The 21,892-nt window shown below is 41.0% G+C and overlaps 1 protein-coding gene across 5 annotated transcripts in view; it reads left to right on the top strand.

The window, feature by feature from the left end:
- Window positions 1-21,892, top strand: part of CNKSR2 (connector enhancer of kinase suppressor of Ras 2) — a 326,527-nt gene that overhangs the window by 158,277 nt on the left and 146,358 nt on the right. For all 5 annotated transcript variants that reach the window (XM_083172470.1, XM_083172469.1, XM_083172468.1 and 2 more), the window contains 2 exons: window positions 849-982; window positions 16,697-16,908. In XM_083172470.1, coding sequence (XP_083028596.1) covers window positions 849-982; window positions 16,697-16,908 — 346 coding nt within the window. The remainder of the gene's footprint in view (window positions 1-848; window positions 983-16,696; window positions 16,909-21,892) is intronic.

Below are 21,892 nucleotides of genomic sequence, written 5' to 3'. Positions count from 1 at the left end.
TGCTTCAGTAGCAGTGTTAGGGATTGCAGAGTCAGCTGATTTTCAGATTAGCTGACCCCACACCGCAGCTCCAGTAGTTAAGTGTCCACCACTGCGTATTCGCCCTGGATTTTGAGTTGGCCCCATGTAACAAGAAATATTTTTCAAAAAGCATTATTATAGTAAGTTGAGTAAAATGACAATCCAATAAACCTTGGGGAGTACATTACTGTAAACTGTGTTTTGGGCAGAAGGATCGATTTAAAATTAACAATGTTCAGTACTGCAGGTCCATTTTTGTACCTAAATGTGCACAGGGATCATTGGGTGGAAATGTTAATACTAAACTCACCAATCCCTTATCCCACACTGCTGACACATTTGTAATTGTTGTTGCTTTCCATTTTTTTTAAATTATTTAGGTTTTATGTATTTTTTTTAAAACGACAAAAATATTTAATAAAACATATGAGTTATACATTTGATATAAAATGCATTAAGCTATAGATTCCATCAAGCTACATATATATACAGTACTACCAAATCCTATACCTTGTTTACTTGTAAATGTAAGGTATAGGATGTATAAAAAGTCAATAATATGATGTCCTTTTTATATCTATCCTACTGTACATGTACTGTATCTTGTAACATAAGTGTTCAAAAGGTACGTTTTCTCCATTAAGCTAGCATCACCCACTCATGTGTTTTTAAAGATGTTCTTATGAACAAGTACTGTTTAATAGGAGACTAAAAGTCATAATGTAATTATATATTTTAATATTATTAGATTGATTATCATTTTCATAGCTATGGCAATATTTTAAATATATACATTGTTTTTTTTTATTTTTATTTTTTTACTGTAGCCACTTATTCCAAGGAGTCCCACAAGCGGCGCTGCTACTCCGTCAAGCACAGTCAGCACCCCAACCAAAAGGGACAGCTCTGCTCTTCAAGATCTCTTCATTCCCCCACCTCCAGCGGAGCCCTATACACCCAGGTATGTCTCAAAATATAATTAACTTTTACCCTGGTAAAAATATTATAAAGCTGTTTTTTTACTTTAATTCTTAAAATAAGCAAGACATTTGTCTGAAAAAAAAAAAAATCTTAAATCCAAACTGTTTGTACAGTATGCAGGTTATCAAATACAATAGGATAATAGATTTAACTGGTCCTGCACATAATCCTCTGTCCTAAGCTTTGTTCTTTTACTAAGATTTTACCTACTTTGGGAAATGCAGATTAATAAAATATTCACCATTTATGTTGTAAAGTGATTAGGACTAGGCAAAGGATGATGCTAATTTCAGTACCAATCTCTTTTTTTCCCACTGGAGTAGAGATGGGCAAAATGGATCATTAAGTTGAGCCGGGATCCGACAGATCTCTCAGTGAAAAGATACGTATCTTTTAGATGGGGCCTCGGCTCCCTTTAAAAAAAAAGAAGGAATATACATGACCAAGTAAAAACACTGATCGATGGCTGGGTGCAGAATCGCCATCGATGGCAACCATTGATGGGGTCTGCACCGATGGCCATCCCTGGCAGCAGCAGCTAATCTTTCTATCACTTGTAGTCAGAGCACTGTACTCAGTTCTCCAGAGGTAGTACATCTCAGCTGCCACAGGTGGCAGCACTGAGATCAGGAAAATGCATTGTAAACTGAAACGGATCACCTTTTTGGGATCGGCAGCTCATCCGTTCTTGAATGGGATCCGTTCAAAAAATCCGGTTCGTTCGCCAACGACCCATCTCTACACTGGAGTAGACTGGCCTTGCAGATAGATCAGTGCTCATCAGGTGTGGCTCCCCTATTTGAATTTTGAATTGTGCTGCAGCCTGTAAACTTCAAATAGGGGAGGCTCAGCTATTGCCATTCCAAACTGACTCACTGGCAGTTGGTGTGGCTCCCTTTTTGGTTTTTGGACTGTGCTACAGCCCCACCTTTAAAGCTGCCACTGGTGCTCATGCATGAAATTTGCCTGGTTACGCTAACATCCAGGAGATCTTTAATTCCAGAATCTCCACAGCATTCTCCAAGAGTAGGGAAGCTGTGGTCTTACATTTCTATCTACATGTACACACAAATCCATCCAGACAAAAAGTGTTTGGTAGACCTACAGATAAGAAATTCTGGGGAAAAGGGAAGTGGGAAGATCAGTCGCACAGGATTATCTAAGCACTATTATTTAGTTTACCCTCAGTATGTTTGTAAATTGGTTGATTGACCATAAATTGGGAGGCTGTGCTACCACTGGACACAGGATTGACAATTTTACAGGAAGAAGAAAAAGTATGTCTCTGTGTGGTGCACAGATTATCAAAAGAATAAAAAGTAACCTTTATTGGATATGTTTTAAAAGATTGTTGCGAAATATAGACAGACAGTGATACATTAAGACACAGATAGTTTTTTTAAAAAGGATAAAAATCCTATCCTCCTTAATGTTTGTTAGATTCTTTGTATTAGCAACACTTTCAATTATTTATTGTGCATATCTCATCAGTCAATTTACAATGGAGGTTTGTGCACTGAGTCGCCTAATAATATGTGCCGGTGCGGGAGCATGGACTGATCTGTTAGTGACAGGAATCAGGGCCTGTACTTCCCTGTATTGGTACGGTCACAAAGTGCTCCAGATAACAATTTGACAGGCAGTGTGGTGCCCCGCGGGTCACCCCTCAGGTGGTGCGTGTCTGGTGAGATCTGCCACCTCTACACCAGCACTGCGCACTGTGAGTATGAGGGAGAGCCGCGTCAGTGAAGGTCTCGTCCAACACGGCAAGGAAGCTCCGGCGTGTGTATGTCAGCGCCGGAGACCTCTGTCTGCTAGGAGTCAGATGTGAGCTCTGCGTACGTCACGCACGTCGCGTCTCTGACTGAACGGTCCAGTGAAGACTGGCATACCGCTCCGACTCTGATATTTTACGCTTATACAGATCAAAATGCATTCAATTGGGGAAGGGGAGAGGAGGAGAGCACACACTGAGTGTTTAGGTCAGCATACGCTTCACATAGGAGCTTCGTCAGGTCTTTATCCAATAAAGGTTACTTTTTATTCTTTTGATAATCTGTGCACCACTCCGAGACATACTTTTTCTTCTTCCTGTAAAATAGACCTACAGATAGAGCAGCTTCCATTTGAGCTGTTCCTGGCGATTCTATCGCCAATCGCGGCCAGCCATTGTCCTCCGATAGAAGGGGCCGCAGGCTCACAAGACGCTCGGCCCGTTTTGTCGGAGGCTGTAGCAGCCCTCTGCTCGCTTGGTACCAGCTGCCCAAGCCTGCCCTCCCTCCCTGCCCATCTCCCTGAAGCAGAGATGGGCAGGGAAGCCGATCCCTACTGCCTTGCTGCGAGTGAAATGATTGCGCATCCCTGTCAGACGGAGCTGTGTGTGTGTGTGTGTGTGTATATTTCATACTGTATATATTCAAATACTTGCAGTCTTCCAGTAAGATGTTTTATCCTTGCCTTGTGCCCTCCTGGTAAAAAAAAGTATGATGTTGCCTTGTACAACAAGAGACAGATGTCAGCACTCATAGGACTTGTGAGAACGACTCACACAGGGTTCAAATCGTTGTTTTGGTCGTGTCAACCTTTTTCAAGAACATGTGTATATATACACACGGTACCATTTTGCAATATGTAAATTATGATATTTCATGAGCCATACAGTTCATTTTTGGGCATTCTTTTATTCATTTTAGTTTAATAATGCAAACCTCCTTCCTTCCTTTTCCCTTCTGCTTTCTTTCATCTATTTGCTTTAATACAGTATGTGTGAATTATTTATTTATTATTTATTTACAGTTTCTTATATAGCGCAGCAGATTCCGTTGCACTTTACAATTGTAGACAGTGATAACAGATAGACATGAAGGTAGAAGGGCCCTGCCGCAAGCTTACAATCTATAGGGACACAATTTGCAAGCTCAAAAGGGAAGCTATATGATAAATAAGGGCCTCAGAGGGTTATGTTTACAGTACCTAAATATGATAGGCTTGCCTGAAGAGGTGAGTTTTCAGTGCACACTTGAAAAATTACAGGCTAGTAGAAAGTCTTATTGTGTGTGGAAGGGCATTCCATAGGAGAAGACAGACGCAGATCTTGTGCAGAGCGGAGTGGTTATGCTTGGAGATATTTAGAGATAAGTAAAGAGTTATATTCATTATTTATTTACGGTTTCTGATATAGCACAGCAAATTCCATTGCGCTTTGCAATAGGAAACCGTGATCTAACAAACTGGGTAGTAACAAATGGACATAGAGGTAGGAGGGCCATATATGCTGGTGTAGTAAGGTTAATAGCTTTATATGTGAGTAGGAGTATTTTATATTGAATACGGTAAAATACAGGCAACCAATGGCTGGCAGAGTGGGTAAGCAGGCGATGAACGACTTGCTAGGAAGATAAGCCTACAGTCGCAGCAGCATTTAAAATGGATGCAGTGTCATGAGTCTGTTCTTGGGAAGACCAGTAGGGAGACTATTGCAATAGTCAATGCGGGATATAATGAATGCATGAATTAGAGATTTAGCAGTGTCTTGTGTAAGATAGGGTCATATGTTGGATATGTTTTTTAGATGCATGTAACATGATTTGAAGACAGATTGAATGTGGGTCACAAAGGACAGCTAAGAGTCGTTGATGACCCCAAGGCAATGAGCTTTTGGGGTAGAGTGGATTATCGAGTTGTCAACAGTTATGTAGAAATCACGATGGTAACGGCTCTTGGCTGGTTGGAACATAATTAATTTCGTTTTGGAAATATTGAGTTTGAGGTGGCGAGAAGAAATCCAAGATGAGATGGCAGAAAGGCATTCAGAGACTCGGCCCAAAACCACTGATGACAACTCTGGGGTTGATAGATTTGACTATCGTCCACATACAAGTGATTCAAAAGAGCTGATTAGTTAGCCAAGAGATGAGGTATAGATTGCGAAAAGCAGAGGACCCAAGACTGAACCAGGAAAGGGCTGTATCATTAAGACCAAGGCAGTATAGTGTATGAGAAGAGTGTGATCAACAGTGTCAAACGCAGATCTAAAAGAATGAGTTGTGAGTAATGGCCTTTAGAGTTAGCAGTTACCAGATCATTCACCAGTGCTGTCTCAGTGGAGTGTTGGGAATGAAAGCCTGACTGAAGTGGGTGTAATAGGTTGTGAGAGTTAAGAAAGTGTGTGAGGTAAGAGTAGGCAAGTCTCTCGTTTAGATTGGAAAGGAATGGAAGCTGAGAGAGAGGATGGTAATTAGAGAGCGAGTTAGGGTCAGAATTGTGTTTTTTCAGAATGGGAGTAATCACTGCATGTTTGAGCAGAGAAGGAAAAGTACCAGTAGCAAGAGAGATTGCAAATTTTAGTTAAGGTTCGGATAAGCACATGAGATAGTTTTAATAAATTGTGCAGGTATAGGATCAAGAGGAGAGGTAGTGGAGTAGGAAGATAAGAAGAGTGTGGATACTTCCTTTTCATTTGTGGGCTCAAATGAAGAGAAAGTGCCAGAGGGTTCAGGTAGGTAATTGAGTAGATTAGAGGCTGCCAAAGAGCATACCATTTCATGTTGGATGTTCTCAATCTTGTCCTTAAATTAGGAGGCAAGTTCTTGTACATTGATGGTAGCTGGTGGGGGAGGGTACTGAGAGATGAGAGATTGGAAGTATGTTTGTTTGGCAGTGTGCAAAGCATTGCAGGAGGAGTGGTAGATTTTGGGGGAAATTTACTAAGAATATTTTTTTTTCTTAATACGAATGAATATGACTGCATAGGCTGTTTCAGCCGTATGCAAATTCCTGTTCCGGAGGGGAATTTACAAAGCAGTCAAATACGACAGCGTATCCATTCGTATTAGCGGCCGTATATACGGCCACTAATACGAATTCGTACAGGCAGTCTGCACAGATCAGTCAGATCTGTGCAGGCTGCAGAGTGTAAAAAAAATATAGAAACATAAATAATAATAAAAAAAAAATGGCATGGGGTCCCCCCCACAGCCGTAACCAGCACCAGGCTGAAAGAGCCCGATGACCACAGCCCAGGGTCACCGGGGCCAGCACCAGGCTTCAGCCTGGTCAGGTAAGTCCTGGGGGGGGTCCCCCCTCCCCCAGGGCCCCTGTCCAGGCTGACTGGTCAGTAGGGATGAATGTTTTGGCCACAGGACCTTATATAATAAGTGTCCCCCGGCTGTGACATTACCCTGCTGGCTGGTTTGGCCTGGGGCTGGTTCATAAAATACGGGGGACCCCTACTCATTTTGTCCCCTGTATTTTGGGAATCGGCCCTGGAGCCTGGGTCTGGTTTTAAAAAGTCGGGGAACCCCTATTTGCTGAGTTTCATGATTTTCTTTCAGCCTGGTGCTGGTTACGGGTGTGGGCGGGACCCCATGCCGTTTTTTTTTTTTTTTTCAAGTATTTTTTTTTTTTTTTACACTGAAGGCTGCAAATATGAAAGGAAAATAAAGTGTATTTTCCTGCCATATTTGGCCCGCCATTTGCGGGCCTTTTATGCCAAATAGCGTATTTTCAATATGGCCGCTTAGTAAATCAGGAATCACCATTCTTTTGAATGGTGATTTCTGTCGTATTCATTCGGTGGTGTATTCATTTGTATTTGTAAATACAAATACGAATGTCCCATCAATACGAATAAGAAAATTCGTATTTTTGGCATAGTAAATGCTAAAAATATGAATACGCCCCAAAAAATTGTATTTTCATACGAAAATTCCCAAATTCATCTTAGTAAATTTCCCCCTATATGTGAGGAAATCATTCAGATTACGATGTTTACGCCATTTGGCGTTCTACTGATTGATCCATTGGCGTGACGGATTTTGTAACTGTCTTGTTAATTTGGAGTGCCACAACTGGCATCTAAGCCTGTGTGAGGTCTAATGGTAAGCTGGAGCTACTTTGTATAGGGCTATTTAAAAAATCTGGTACAGGTGAGGAACAGCAGAGTCAGGAGAGATACAATGAACTAGTTTGATTATTGTGTCTATGTATTATATTTGATTTAAAGACTACCGTAACTCAAATTTTTTTTTTTTTTTTTTGTCACAAGTTTTTTTCCCTCCAAATAGCAAAAACAAGAAGGTTAAGTAATAGAAACTATATTGGTTTTGTTACTTACTGGAGTGGGAATTTATGGCACAAACAGAAACTAATCAATGCGACTTCAGAGTCATTTTACCCATGCAAATAAAATCATTCTTTCCACTCATCATGATACTGATGTAAACTCTCTACGCTCATAACCACTTAGCAAACATTTAACCCTACAGCAAAAAAGTACACAATGAACAGTTGAAAGACCATGTAATTTCTTCCTCCAAAGATTCATCCATCCATATGCTAAGTGTAAATAATCTAATATACAAATCATCAGCAAGGGTCAGCTATGTTTATTGAAGCATAGACGCATAATGTACACGTTGCCGGATTAGTACTTCTGTTGTGAAGAAATAATTGTTAAGTCATTGTACAGAAAATCTATGATGAGGCTCACAATGGCACTTGTGTTTCAAACATCCTAAACTGTATGTGTAGTGCCTAGTTTATTAAAGGAAGTTTTCTTGTATAAAATGTTAATTCATAATTACAGTACTACAAGCTTTTTAAATGGCATAGGAATTTAAATATTGGTACTTATGTATTATCTGGGCTCCCATGTTAAATGCACCCCATTTTTTCATACCCCTACTATCCAACTACGCATGGAGTTGATTTTATATAGTGTGGCGAGTGCAGCGAGCCACCGTGCCCGAAGCGTGGCGAGCGCAGCGAGCCCCGCGAGGGGACGCGGTCTCATAAGAAAAACGGGAGCCCAGATATTACACAAGTACCTAAATATTTACTTCTTATCCTTTTCCTAGAAGATACTAGTAGCATAATCTGAGCTGAGCTTTAATATCTGATTAATAATAAATGTTCACGGTATATATTCAATTGATGGCGGATGCATTATTCAATGCAACAGCCAAATACAACGTCAGATTTGGCCACTGAATGATGCTCACCCGACCAGCGCGGAGACCGGCTGAGCATGACGGCATGACTGCGCTCTGGGTTTACAACGCTGACTGTTGGAGCTGTGCTGGTTCCAAAATAAGGGGGACCCCGATTCTTTTTGTCCTCCAAATTTTTGGAACCAGGACTGGTCCAAGAGCCCTGTTCTGGTTTCTTACATACAGAGGGTTGCCAGTTAACTTTTCCCAAGTATTTGGGAAACCAAGACTGGATCAGAGAGCCCGGAGCTGACTATGCTAGGGGGGACCTCCATGTCTTTTTTAGTTGTACTTTTATACACTTTTGTTTTTTGTCACTGATCTGTGTATGGTTCTGTCAATTTCGCCTGCTAAAAGCAGGTCTATTTCTCTTTCGATTTTTGGTAAAGAGAAAACATCTGGATTTGTGAAGTGTGATTTTTTTGGTCACGGCAAAACATGCGATTTTTTTCTACAAATTGCACACTATTAGGTGTGCAATTTGCGGTAACCATGCAATTTTGGCCATTTTTACCCAACAAATCACAACATTTTTAAATCACAATCTATTAAATTTCACCCCAATACTCCAACTATACCCTGTTGACCAGCTTTTACCTCTCTTATGCTCAGATATTTCCTAGTTGGCAGTATGGATAGGAAAATTGGCAGCAAGAAAAATAGGTACTCTTTACCTAGAAGGGCGCTCGTCGTGGTGATCGCGGGTACATTTATGTCTGGCCGCGACGCGACCGACGCGATGCCCGCGATTTCCCATTGAAACCCATGTTAAACATGGAAATCGCGTCGGTCGCGTCGCGGCCGTCCATAAATGTACCCGCGATGCCCGCAATGCGATGCACCCGATTTCCCATAGGAATCAATGTTAAATGGCCCGACCGACGCGATTTTACTGTTAAATGCCTCAATGGACCCGATTTGGCCATAGGAATCAATGTTAAATGGGCTACAGAGCCCAAATAGGCACAATTAACCCTTAAATGTCCCCCCAAATTTTTAACGCCACCCCACGATTCACGCCAACCCGAAGCGTGGCGAGCGCAGCGAGCCCGCGAGGGGCGGCGGTACGCGTCCTCCGACCTTTTCATGCCCTACTATCCACGTCGGCGTGGAGTTGAGAATAGAATAGTGTGGCGAGCGCAGCGAGCCACCGAGCCCGAAGCGCGGCGAGCGGACGCGGATACCTTCACAGTTATACGCGTCCCCTCGCGGGCTTCACAGGTGTCCGTGGCGACGCGGACACCTGTGAAGCCCGCGAGGGGACGCGTTTACCTGTGAAGGTATCCGCGTCCCCTCGCGGGGCTCGCTGCGCTCGCCACGCTTCGGGCTCGGTGGCTCGCTGCGCTCGCCACACTATTCTATTCTCAACTCCACGCCGACGTGGATAGTAGGGCATGAAAAGGTCGGAGGACGCGTACCGCCGCCCCTAGCGGGCTCGCTGCGCTCGCCACGCTTCGGGTTGGCGTGGATCGTGGGGTGGCGTTAAAAATTTGGGGGGACATTTAAGGGTTAATTGTGCCTATTTGGGCTCTGTAGCCCATTTAACATTGATTCCTATGGCCAAATCGCGGGCATTGAGGCATTTTACATGAAAATCGTGCTCAATATGCCTTTTTAACATTGTTCCCTATGGGAAAATCGCGGTCATCGCGGGTAGCAGATTTTTATGTACCCGCGTTTTACCCGCGATGCCCGCGATGAACGCGATTTTTACCCCCGACGCCCGCGATTCCAATCGCTGGCGCCCTTCTAGGTAAAGAGTACCGAAAAATATAATTTGCATTTGTGAAATGAGAGTTGGCATGATGGACAGGAGAATTAGGTGCCAATGCAGGAGTGTTGGCAGTTTGGGTAGATACCTACTGTAGTATGGCATTTGCACTGATCTTTGTATTGTGCTGTAAAGCTGTTACTTCTGTACTTGGCTCTGCAATGACATGGCCAACACCTTTTATGGTTTAATTTGCCCATCAGATGGTACTTTTAGAGAGAGGTTTTATGAAAGTATGCGGCCTGTACATTGTGAATTCCACGATTAAACGTTGGCTTGCCTTATGAACCTTATGCAAACACCATTTGTTAGTTTTTTACTTTTTTTTTAAAACTTGTCCCTGGTAGAATCTTTGAGGGCAGAGTGACACATTTAATTTTATCTCCTAGAATGGCAATTTTTTTTACACCATTGGACCATCTTTAATGGACAGGTGTATCTGTGACCACTTTCTGATTATAGCAAGGGTAAAAAAAATTATAATAATGCAAACATTTCATTTGACTGAAACAGGCCCCTACACCCTTATTGCATACACTGTTGAAGAAATAAATGTTATCGTCCATAGTAGACAAAAAAAATGTTACTAGGTATTTATGTGTACGCCTACCCTGAGGGATATGTAACATCTCTATTGCCTTTTGGATTGTACTGTATATAATTGTGGTGCTTTAAATTTGGTTATGTTGGCTACCACTAAATAATTAACCAGGACTACTCTTAACCCTGTGAGTGCCAACATTGCTATGAGCGATCCAGAAAATATCTACTAAAAATGCCAGCATCACTTGAGAGTGCCTGTGAAATACAAATACAGCCAAGTCAATTAATTGAAGTTTAGATAAATATTGGACCCAAGAAAGAACTGGTAAGGTATTTTTAAAAAATATTTTGAGAATCGCTCACAACAATGTTGGCACTTAAAGGGTTAATTTAAAAAAAGTTTACTGGCAATTTTCAAACCTATTTTGATAAATTTCCTTGGTACTCAAAAGGTTAGGAGACAGCCAATCACAAGCAGGCAGCATGAGGGATCACTGGCCACAATAATAAAATATTAAACTCAAGAGGACCAACATTGTTCATTACCCTGAACTCAACGGGACCGACATTGTTCATTACCCTGAACCCTAGCCCTGAGAGGGTGAACATTTGGGCTTTATGATATTGACAACATAATGTCGGCACATTCAGGACCTACATGTCTACATTCACAATGTTGACATAATGGCGAAATGTTTAAAATGTGAATATTGACAGTCATAATGTTGGCACTTGCAATTAGGGTTAGGCTGCGTTTAGTGTTCTAGTTAAAATATGTCAACGTTGTCTGTCGTTATTCACAGAGTTGACATGTCAGTGTTGACGAAGTGAATGTCTAATGTTTAATGTTGACATTCTGAAAATGTATTAATCATGTTTTAGATGTCAACATATCATACCACACCTGGGTAATCTGGACAATATGTTTTTCTTTTCTTATAAGGGGGAGCATAGTTATATTATAGATACTTTACACATGTAATTTCCATGTTGTTGTGGAAACTGTCCCGAGTTCTCAAGCTCTGGTCTTGGCTGACATCTGGGAAAGTTGGCACACAGAATCATTTCTAACTACTATCTAACTACTATTTTTAGAGTTACCACTGCCCAGATCTTGTTGCAGATTCAGTCATTTAAATTACATTTCGTCATTCTTCATTATCAGCTGCATCTGTCATTATGTGTATTCAGTGCATAGTGACAATTATTCAAAAGCAAAAACCATTGTGTTAGTTATGTTATTGCATAGAAATTTCATCAAAGGATGGTTCTCAAAATTACATTTATGCATGGAGAAAACATGCTACATGGGCTATGCAATGGCAAAAGATTTGCCTAACATTTGAACGCATGCTATAGTAATACTAGGGTTCTCAGTCACAAAATTAATTATGAAAGTAGATTTCTGCACTGTGCAGATATATCTGACTTTCTGGTCAATCACAATTCTGTAAATAAATAAATGGGAAAAAAAACACATTCCTGTCAGAATCCATTTAGTGATGACCGTAATTGCCTCCACAGTGAATGAAACATTTACCACATGCTGCTGATGTTTCTGGGACAGTGTAGCATTTATTAATGAGCATACACAAACACCTGAAGTTAGCCAAACATTGGCGCATATGGATGGGTACATGGCTGTTTCATAAAGACGGATGTTTTACCTTTATGCAAATATAAAAAAATGGTGGTGTATTTGTATAGAACAAATGTTGAAGGCAGATCTTTGGAGTTTCAGCTCTTACTTTAGATTATGGTCATTTATCACCTTGTACAAGCAATTCTGCAACTTTTACTAAATATATTGATTCTAGCATTTTGTTGTTTTTAAATATATACAGTGCCTTCAAAAAGTATTCACCCCTTGGCTTTTACCTATTTTGTTACATTACAACCTATAAATTTAAATGTTGTTTTTTTCATCTGAATTGTATGGGATGGATCTGCACAAAATAGTCTACGTTGGTGAATTGAAATAAAAAAAATATATATATATATATATATATATATATATATATATATATATAAAATATTTTTTTTTAAATAAAAATCTTTCATCCTGGTATATGACACAAATAGCTGCAAATGATCCTCCAATCCAATTGTAAACTGAGACTCCTAAGTGTTCCATATCAATCTTTTGTGGGTGGGTGTTGCAGTGGAAGGGGGGATGCGAGACACCAACAAATCAAAACTTAAACGATACTGGCTTATCGAGACAAACATGTACTTGCTGTAAATCTTGTATGTATCATTATTTATCATTCTAACATCTTGCTACTTTGATGTCCTCAAAGTTTATAATTTATGTGAATGATTATGTAAACTTTGATCTTCAATTTTTGTGCTACTGTTTCTTTTTTACTTGTTGACTTGTATGTGTGCCTGGCACCTGATGCTTCAATTAAAATATTTTTCAAAATAAATAAATAAAAATCAGAAAATTGGCATGAGCATATGTACAGTATTCACCCCTTTGCTACAGTATGAAGCACTTTAAAAGTTCTGGCGCAACCAATTACCTTCAGAAGTCACATAATTAGTGAAATGAAATCCACCTGTGGGCACTCTGAGAGTCACAAGATCTGTCAGTATAAACTCACCTTTTCTCAATGGCCCAAGAGGCTGCAACGCCACTAAGCAATAAGGCATCACACCATGAAGACCAAGGAGCTCTTCAAACAAGCCAGGGACAAAGTTGTTGAGAAGTACAAGTCAGGGTTTGGGTATAGAAAAATATCCAAATCCCCATAGCACCATCAAATCCATTATCTTCAAATGGAAAGAACATGGTACCGCAACAAACCTGCCAAGAGAGGTCCACCCACCAAAACTCACAGACCAGGCAAGGAGGGCATTAATCAGAAAGGCAGCAAAGAGGCCAAAGGTAACCCTGAAGGAGCTGCAGTGTTCCACAGCAGAGACTGGCACCACAATAAGCCATACACTCCATAGAGGTGGGCTTTATGGAAGAGTGGCCAGAAAAAAGCCATTACTTAGTGTTAAAAATTAGAAGGCACATTTTGAGTTTGCCAAAACGCATGTGGGCAACTCTCCAAATGTATGGAAGAAGGTGCTCTGGGCAGATGAGACTAAAATTTTACTTTTCAAGAAACACAAGGAAAACGTTATGTCGGGTACAAACCCAACATATCCCGTCACCCCAAGAACACCATCCACACAGTGAAACATGGTGATGACATCATCATGCTGTGGAGATGTTTCACAACAGCAGGGACAGGATTTGAGTCGAGGGAAAGATGGATTGTGCTAAATAAAGGGCTAGTCTTGAGAAAAACCTGTTTCGGTCTGCCTGTGATTTATATGGGACAGAGGTTTACCTTCCAGCAGGACAATGATCCGAAGCATACTGCTAAAGCAACACTCGAGTGGTTTAAGGGGAAACATTTAAATGTGTTGGGATGGCCTAGTCAAAGCCCAGATCTCAATCCAATTAAGATCTGTGGTCAGACTTGAAGATTGCTGTTCACAAGCAGAACCCATCCAACATGAAGGAGCTGAATCAGTTTTGCCTTGAGGAATGGCAAAAATCTCAATGGCAAGATGTGGCAAGCTCATAGAGACTTATCCAAAGCGTATAGGAAACAAGGATGCCCTTCACCTCAGAAAGCGCTAAGAAATAAGTATTACTCCCCTGTTTATGGGCACATATCCAGGTTGGATCGCGTTTTTTTTGTAGAATATGAAAGACAAAAAGGAAGAGCGCTCCACCCTCGTGTAATACTGATATATGTAAATCAATACGGTGCAAACATATCAATAATGCAAGTCGTATAGTGTGGGTCTGATGTATGCTGGTACTGTAATCGTGGGGTTCCCCCTCCCAGAATACTCACACTAATCAAAATAAATACGGCTTGTCAATATGAGACAGATGGAAATCCTTATTCTATAGAAGTAGCCAAATAAAGTCGGGGGTTCCCCCTTTCCAAGTACTCACTCTTTAGCGACTTGAATGTAGCGTATCACACAGGATTCCCACACTTCTTAATCCATATAGTGACGACAGAAGTTCTGCCAAAATAAAAGTAGAATGGATCCTTTATTTATATTATGAATAAAACAATAAACACATATGAGCTAGGTTACTCATCTCAGGCAAACTGAAGCTCCAGAGGTCCAGATGGTAAGTAAAAAATGGGGCCCTGTTTTTGGTCCCTCTGGTTACTATCAGGCCGCCCAGATGAGGCTTGCTGCTCCTTAGAGGTCACCACCAACGCGTTTCAATCTTTAGAGAAGATCTTTTTCAAGGTGTCTGTGACCTCCATTTACCGGGTTTAAATAGCCCTCCTAATGCCTGGATTCGGAACATCTGTGGGGTAATTGGGCAATCATGTTCCCGGGTGCGGGGGTCCGTACGCGCACTTCCGGCGGTGCGGCCATCTTATTTCCGCCTGAAGTGACGTGCCGGAGTGTAGGATGTTCTGTCCCTGGTCTCCGTCTCTCCCGGAGGTGCTCGGTCCTATGCGTTACTCCCTCCTCCTCCCGGAAGTGACGCATGCGGCATTCTGGCTTCATTTTTTCATAATCTGCGGCCATCTTGGTACACCTTTTCTCGCTTATCCAAAGCGACTTGCAGCTGTAATTGCCGCAAAAGGTGGCTCTACAAAGTACTGACTTTAGGGGGGTGAATATTTATGCAGGCTGAAGTTTTCTCTTATTTTGTCCTATTTGTTGTTTGCTTCACATTAAAAAATAAATAAATAACATCTTCAAAGTTGTAGGCATGTTCTGTGAATGATATGATGCAAATCTTCAAAAATCCATTATAATTCCAGGTTGCGAGGCAACAAAAATTGGGATGTGAATACTTTTGCAAGGCACTGTAGCTAGATTCCCTGAGTGAGATTCAGCCCAGGTTTATACCACATGAAGCGGTTTTATATAAATATACAAGTAAAAAACACAGCAGAAAATGTAATTTAAGTATTAAAAGTTGAATATGCAGTCCAATAAATTAAAGAAATGTGAAGGTGGATATACCCATTTAATGTTGTTTTAGTGACCAGTGCTTGTTCATTAAAATTATCCTTGTCTTGTAAACTGGACCAGCTGGGATTGATTTAATTAAGCAACTTTTTTTTTTTTTTGTCAAAAGGAACTTGTCTACCCATTATTGCACAGCATCAAACTTCTGATCTGTCCATTCTTCTATAGACATGGGAATATTTTTTTTATTTAGTAATACAACTGGGGGGAAAAAGGTATTATTACTATTTTTTTTAATAGATTAAAATTATTAATTCATAATTTAAGGTAGCTTTAGTTATCCTGAATATTCATCAGCCTCCAATTAACAAAAATATCCTAAACAACCGTATTACCAAAGCAACTCTCAACTCCTAGTTAATGATGAGAACTACTAATAAGTATAACCAAGAATGCTTACAGCTTGGAGAATTTTCTGGTACTTGTGTATTATCACGGCGCCCACGATATAAAGTCGTACGAGATATAATTGCATAGCATCGCATGCCATACACCCGATGCACACCGATGCAATGCGATTATAAATTGTATAAGCCCCCTATACGATTTTTAAATGTATAAGCACCCTAATGGGGGCTTACAATGTTAAATGCACCCCAACGCCACCCCCACTATGAACGCCAACCCGAAGCGTGGCGAGCGCAGCGGTACGCGTCCTCCGACCTTTTCATACACCCCCTATCCACGTCTGCGTGGAGTTGATTTAATATAGTGTGGCGAGCGCACCGATCCCGAAGCGTGGCGAGGGGACGCGTATTACTTTACATGTTTTCCGCGTCCCCTCACGGGGCTCGCTGCGCTCGCCATGCTTCGGGCTCTATATATATACTAAAATCAACTCCACGCCGACGTGGATAGTGTGGGTATGAAAAAGTCGGAGGACGCGTACCGCTGCCCCTCGCGGGCTCGCTGCGCTGGCCACGCTTCCGGTTGGTGTTGAGAGTGGGGGTGCCATTGGGGGTGCTTTTAACATACTAAGCACCCATCATGGTTAATTATCTTATAGGGGCCACTTTTAACATTGAAAAACCCATTAGGGTGCTTATACAATTTTAAATCGCATACCATTGTATATGCGATACAATGGCATACAATGCGATGGTATAGAATTTAAAAACATTGTCTGCCATCCGGTAACATCGCATCGCATACCATCGTATGCCTTATGGTCTGCGATGCGATGGGCGCCGTGCTAGTACACAAGTACCAATTTTCTTTTCAAGAAAAAAAAAAGGCAATACTGCATTGTTTTTATAGGGGCATCTTTTTATTCAAAGCATGTTGCTTTTTATTTAGTAGATACTTCCTACTTTTTTGTGAGTTTTAACGTATTTTGCATCTTATAACAATACTTTTCTTTTCTCTTTTTTTGATTAAGAGATGAGAAAGGAAACTTGCCATGTGAGGATATGACCCGACACATTGTTGGAAAACCAGTGTCAAAGGGATCGGAGTCTCCTAATTCTTTTCTGGACCAGGAGTATAGGAAGCGCTTCAACATTGTAGAAGAAGACGCAATCCTGTACTGCTATGAATATGACAAGGGAAGGAATAGCATGCAAGGTCGGAGGGAAAGCACGCCGACATATGGTAACACCTCTCTAGAAGAAGCAATTTTTGAAGAACTTGGATTATTATTTTACTACGTTGTTATAGTTTGACTTTCATATATTGTCAATGTTTGTATTGCTATTTTTGGCCAATGGTCATTATTGGGAAATTCAACTATACCCCCTTTTTTTGGGCAAACATTTTCCGGTTTTCTTGCAAAGCACATAGGATGTGGGAAAGGTTCTCAACCTATGTGTTTTTGAAAACCAACTGCGCTGATAGGGCTACTTATTTATTTAGGATTGTATTTCTGCCTGCCTTAAGCAGGTGATAAAACAGTCCATGAGGAATGGCAGCATCGGAGACAACGGACTATCCCCAGGGAAGTCTATTAGCAGTGTTAAATTACCGGGATACGGTCATTTGGTCTACAGCAAGTTGGTCAACAATCGTTAGGTCGACATGGTTCTAGGGCGACAGGTCATTAGGTTGACACAAGCATTAGGTCGACATGGTCTATGTCGACAGGCAATAAGTCGACATGGGGTTTTCGACTGTTTTTTAACCCGACATGTGCCAACATGCGGTATTTCATGCCCTACCATCCACTAGGGCGTGGTGGGAGAATAAAATAGTGTGCCGAGCATAGCGAGTCCCCATGCCCAAAGCATGGCAAGTGCAGCAGTGCACTTTAACCAGTGTCCATGTCGACTGTGCCGACATTTGGGTCCAAGAACTGTCAAAAACCCCATGTCGACCTTTTGACTGTCGACCTAGACCATGTTGACCTAATGCTTGTGTCGACCTAATGACCTGTCGATCTAAAGCCATGTTGACCTAGAACCATGTCGACCTATACCCATTTTGACCTAATGACTGTCGACCAACTTGCTGCAAATCAAATGATCCCATTCCAAATTACCACAACTAATTGAATATTGAAAAAAGCATCTGTTTCTTTCAAGGGTTTTGCTTTATTTAGATGATATCTTACTCTTGTTCTTGGACAAGGGTTCGACCAAGGGTTGAGCTATAGTAGATGTAGATGTTATGGGGATGGCTCCCTGTTCGGCTCTCCCCCAGCACCCAGTTACACTGCCTGAGGCTTTTTGCCTGGAGCAGCTCTTCACAATTCATGATGTTGGTAGGATATGGCTGTGGTACCAGGATGTCTCAGCATGGCTATGTCTACTAGCAGCATGTGCATGAATTTAGGAAGTAGGGGGGATGCTGTTTGTTTGTGACAAACAGTCACATTCTACGGCCAGCCACACGCAGACTCCTTGGCTCCAACTTTACCATTCACTTTCTACAAGAACTACAGATGTATTCACATACATCTATCCTCCATGCGCTATAAGTAGCATTACACAATACATGAGCTCCGTGTTACTCTGAGGGTCTTTGTGTGCAACTTTTTCCATTCCATTGCATTTTATTTGTGCGTATGACACACAAGCAGGTTCTGCTGATTAAAATGACCATGTCTATATTCTGTGTGTGAGTCACACAGTGTGACTGCAGGTATATCTGCATAGGATATACTATGTTACAGTGTTTTTCTGGAAAACAGTAACGTAACATCTCCTATGCAAATGTTGCATGGCATGGCACCACAAGAAGGGGTTGTTCAATGCACAAGGAGGCTAGGTGTGTGTAGAAACAACTGTATATTAACAGATTTGATGTATTTGTAAACCATAGCTTTCTTAATTAGAGAACAGATGCAGCCACACTCCTGTATCCTGATGCCACATGAGCACGGGAGATGCCGGTGCGACTTAATATGTCGGGCTGTGATTAGCTGCACCCCCATGTATTTCTGTGGCATGCACACATCATAGTCGTAGGCACACTAGCCGTGCCAGCTATGCCACGAATAGGATGCATCGGTACAAAGCTAAACATGGCTACATCTGTATAGAGTAGAAGAAGTAGTATATGGTAGACTATATGATTTTTTTATTTTATATATTCATTTTTGTTTATAACATTTTTAATATATTGTTGTCATCATTCACTTAACCCTGTATGTCAACTAAGCAATGCAAACACTAGATCATTGACAAAAAAAGATAACTGCCAAAATAATTAGCATATATAGAAATTTTGATATTACACATCTATGTATGCCCCTGGGTCTCATTTATCGCAGAGGTTAAAGGCAGGTCATAAAAACATGAAGCAACTAAAAGTGATTGGTAGGAATTGTAGAAAAATAACCACAGCCCTTGATATCATATACTTTTTGTATCTTATTTAAGCAAAACCAAAACATTTAAAACATTTTCTAAAGGAGCAAATACACATTAAACACACAAAAATCAATTCACAATAGACAATTACAGATTGGACACTGAAAACCAATGTTTAGTTGCTGTTGTTTTAATGAAAGTGTCCTCTTTGATTTATGTTTGTTAATAATAACTATCTTAAAGTAATTCTGGCCTCCCAGAAGATAAGTTTGCCAAAACATAAAAATGAGAGTAATAACTACTGTGAAAAGGATCACATACACTGGATTCAAATGAAGTATTTCATCTTTATTTTGTATAGCAGGTCACAGCATTCAACAGGCAAGTGTAGTTACAGCAAGCAGCATACAGGTAATCACAGCATAATACAGACTCCTCCAAAAGGCTCCAGTTGTTCCTAGCGAAGCCACACACCCCAGCCTGCTTGGGCAGCTCATCCACCATCAATAGCCTTTAAGCTTTGCCCTGGAAACACTTATATCATAAGATCACAGGTGCTGCTGATTACACAAACTTGCTGCTGCCACTGCTCCAAAACCTGGTCTGGATCCTCCAAATGGATCCTCTCATGTGGAGAGATGCTGTCTCTGCCACACTTCGTATACAAATTTTGTAGTCTTCATGGGACCCTAGAGAATATACCGATTTGGGCCCCCCATCCCTCCAACACTCCATAGCATTATATTTATTTTCTTAATTGTGAGCGGCCCCACAATAGCACCTTAGTTAATGCGTAGTGTTATTGCAGCAAGTGTGCAGTCTTACCAATAATTGATCCGATGACTGAACATTGGGTTTGCTTACAAATCTGAATCAGATCATTGTTCTTTTGAAAGTTGACTTAATACCTATGTCACCATAGGCGTTTCTATAATGGGTGCAATGTATGCGGTGCACATGGTCCCCTGACTCAAGGGGGTCCCAGACTGCACTCAGGTTTTTTACTTACCTTTCTGTAGTCCTGCTTTGGTTGCTGCAGCTTAGGTAAAAAATGTAGCCAAAATGGCCACTGTAAAAGGGTAGATATACTGTGCTCACCTTGGTCTATAGTGTTTTTAGGTGCTGCTTAGCCTTAGGGGTATCCCGAACCCCCTGTTGGTCATATGTGGAACAAAAACTGGGTTGGGCTGAAGCGCTGCCTATGTAGTATTGTAGTGGGTGGGAATAGTGGGTGCAGTAAAGAATGACGTCAGGATAAGGATAATAAATATTTAGATTAATTTATTAGTCAACAAAGTGGTGTAAAAATGGTGAACAGTTCGTGGCTGCTAGGTGCGGGTCTTGGATAATGTCTTGTGGTAGATGTTGGGCTTAATTGGTGTTTACATATACCTATTGGGGGTCCCCACTTGGTGGGGAATTTTCACTATAGTTTCGCTTCAGGAGATCCCAGGACTGGGGTTCAGGTGGTCCTTAATGGATCTCTTTTATCACTCCGTGGGTCCCTCTTGTGTGGGCCCATGGTCTCCCTTAATGATTTGCAGTGAAAATTTGTCCAAAATGTCAAATGGAAGATTCACAAGTGGCAAAGTAGGAGGGAGCTTGGTGGGCTTGAGGCGATTCTTGTGGAACCCCTTTACAATCTCATAGGCTGTAGAGACAGTCTCTGTCCTCTCCGTACTGTGCTCAGATCACTGTGATTAACCTAGTTTTGGGTGTGAGATAAAATCTCCTAGCTGCGTCCCGCTAAACGTGTGTCTCTAAATGCGGTGTCATCACTTTGTTGACCAATAAATTAAGCTAAATATTTATTATCCTTATCCTGACTTTATTCTTTACTGCTCCCACTATTCCCACCCACTACAATACTACATACTGTAGGCAGCACTTCAGCCCAACCCAGTATTTGTTCCAAAAATGACCACTGCGCATGCACAGTAGTAAAATTAATCTCTGGAGCATGGTGAGCACCATGTTTCTGGAGACTTGCACGTGCTCAGTAGATTTTGTTTTTACTAGTTCTACAAGTTTACAACTTTCAGTCTCTTACATAGTTGTATATTTTAAATGGTGAACATCTGTATGCAAGTTTGCCCTATGATAGTAGTGAAAATGCAAGTTACATGCAAGGTTGTATGTAGTGTATTCCATGTGTGAGTTTCTATGTACTAGTTTTGCACTAAACTTGCAACTTTTTAGAACTTGTAAATTACATTTAGCCCCTCTTATACCCCTTTCAGACCGCACTTTTCACCCAGTATTTTGCAGTTTTTTACCGTTTTAAAACAGTAATTTGTGTAGTCTGAAAGTTGCAGAGTGAATTTACCAGTTCTATTGAACTGGTATTTCTAAACCTTAATAAAGCGGGGTCCTACCCGTTTCAGACCCGTTTTTTTTCATCCACTGTTTTCTATGGGTTAAAACGGGTTCAGTGTTGTGAAGGGACAAAAATACAGTTTAAGGACAAAAACTGCACTGAAATACCGTTTAAAGACATGAGGTGTGAAAGGGGTTTTAGCTGGCAGACCCGTTTTTAGAAACGTTTTAAAATACCTGGTCAAAGCTAGTTTTGTCGTCTGAAAGCAGCATTACTTTAACCAGATTCCTTTCTTGACATAATATTTGACATATCTACAGCCAGCAATTAGTTTGAAGCGATACAGAAAAAAATGTACTCCCCTCCCCAGTAACATGTAACAAAAAGAACAAACAGTCTTTTATTATTTTAGGAGTCTATTTTGTCTGCTGCCGTCTTGTTCTCAAATCTTACTTTAGCAGAAAAGTTAATTAACACCTTTGTCTTTGAATTCACATATGCTCTTGAGAAG

Source organism: Crinia signifera, chromosome 2, assembly GCF_055691185.1.
Source record: "Crinia signifera chromosome 2, ASM5569118v1, whole genome shotgun sequence".
Lineage (NCBI taxonomy): Eukaryota > Metazoa > Chordata > Amphibia > Anura > Myobatrachidae > Crinia > Crinia signifera.
Note: the sequence above shows the minus strand (reverse complement) of the source record. Positions and strands in the feature narration are given on the sequence as shown.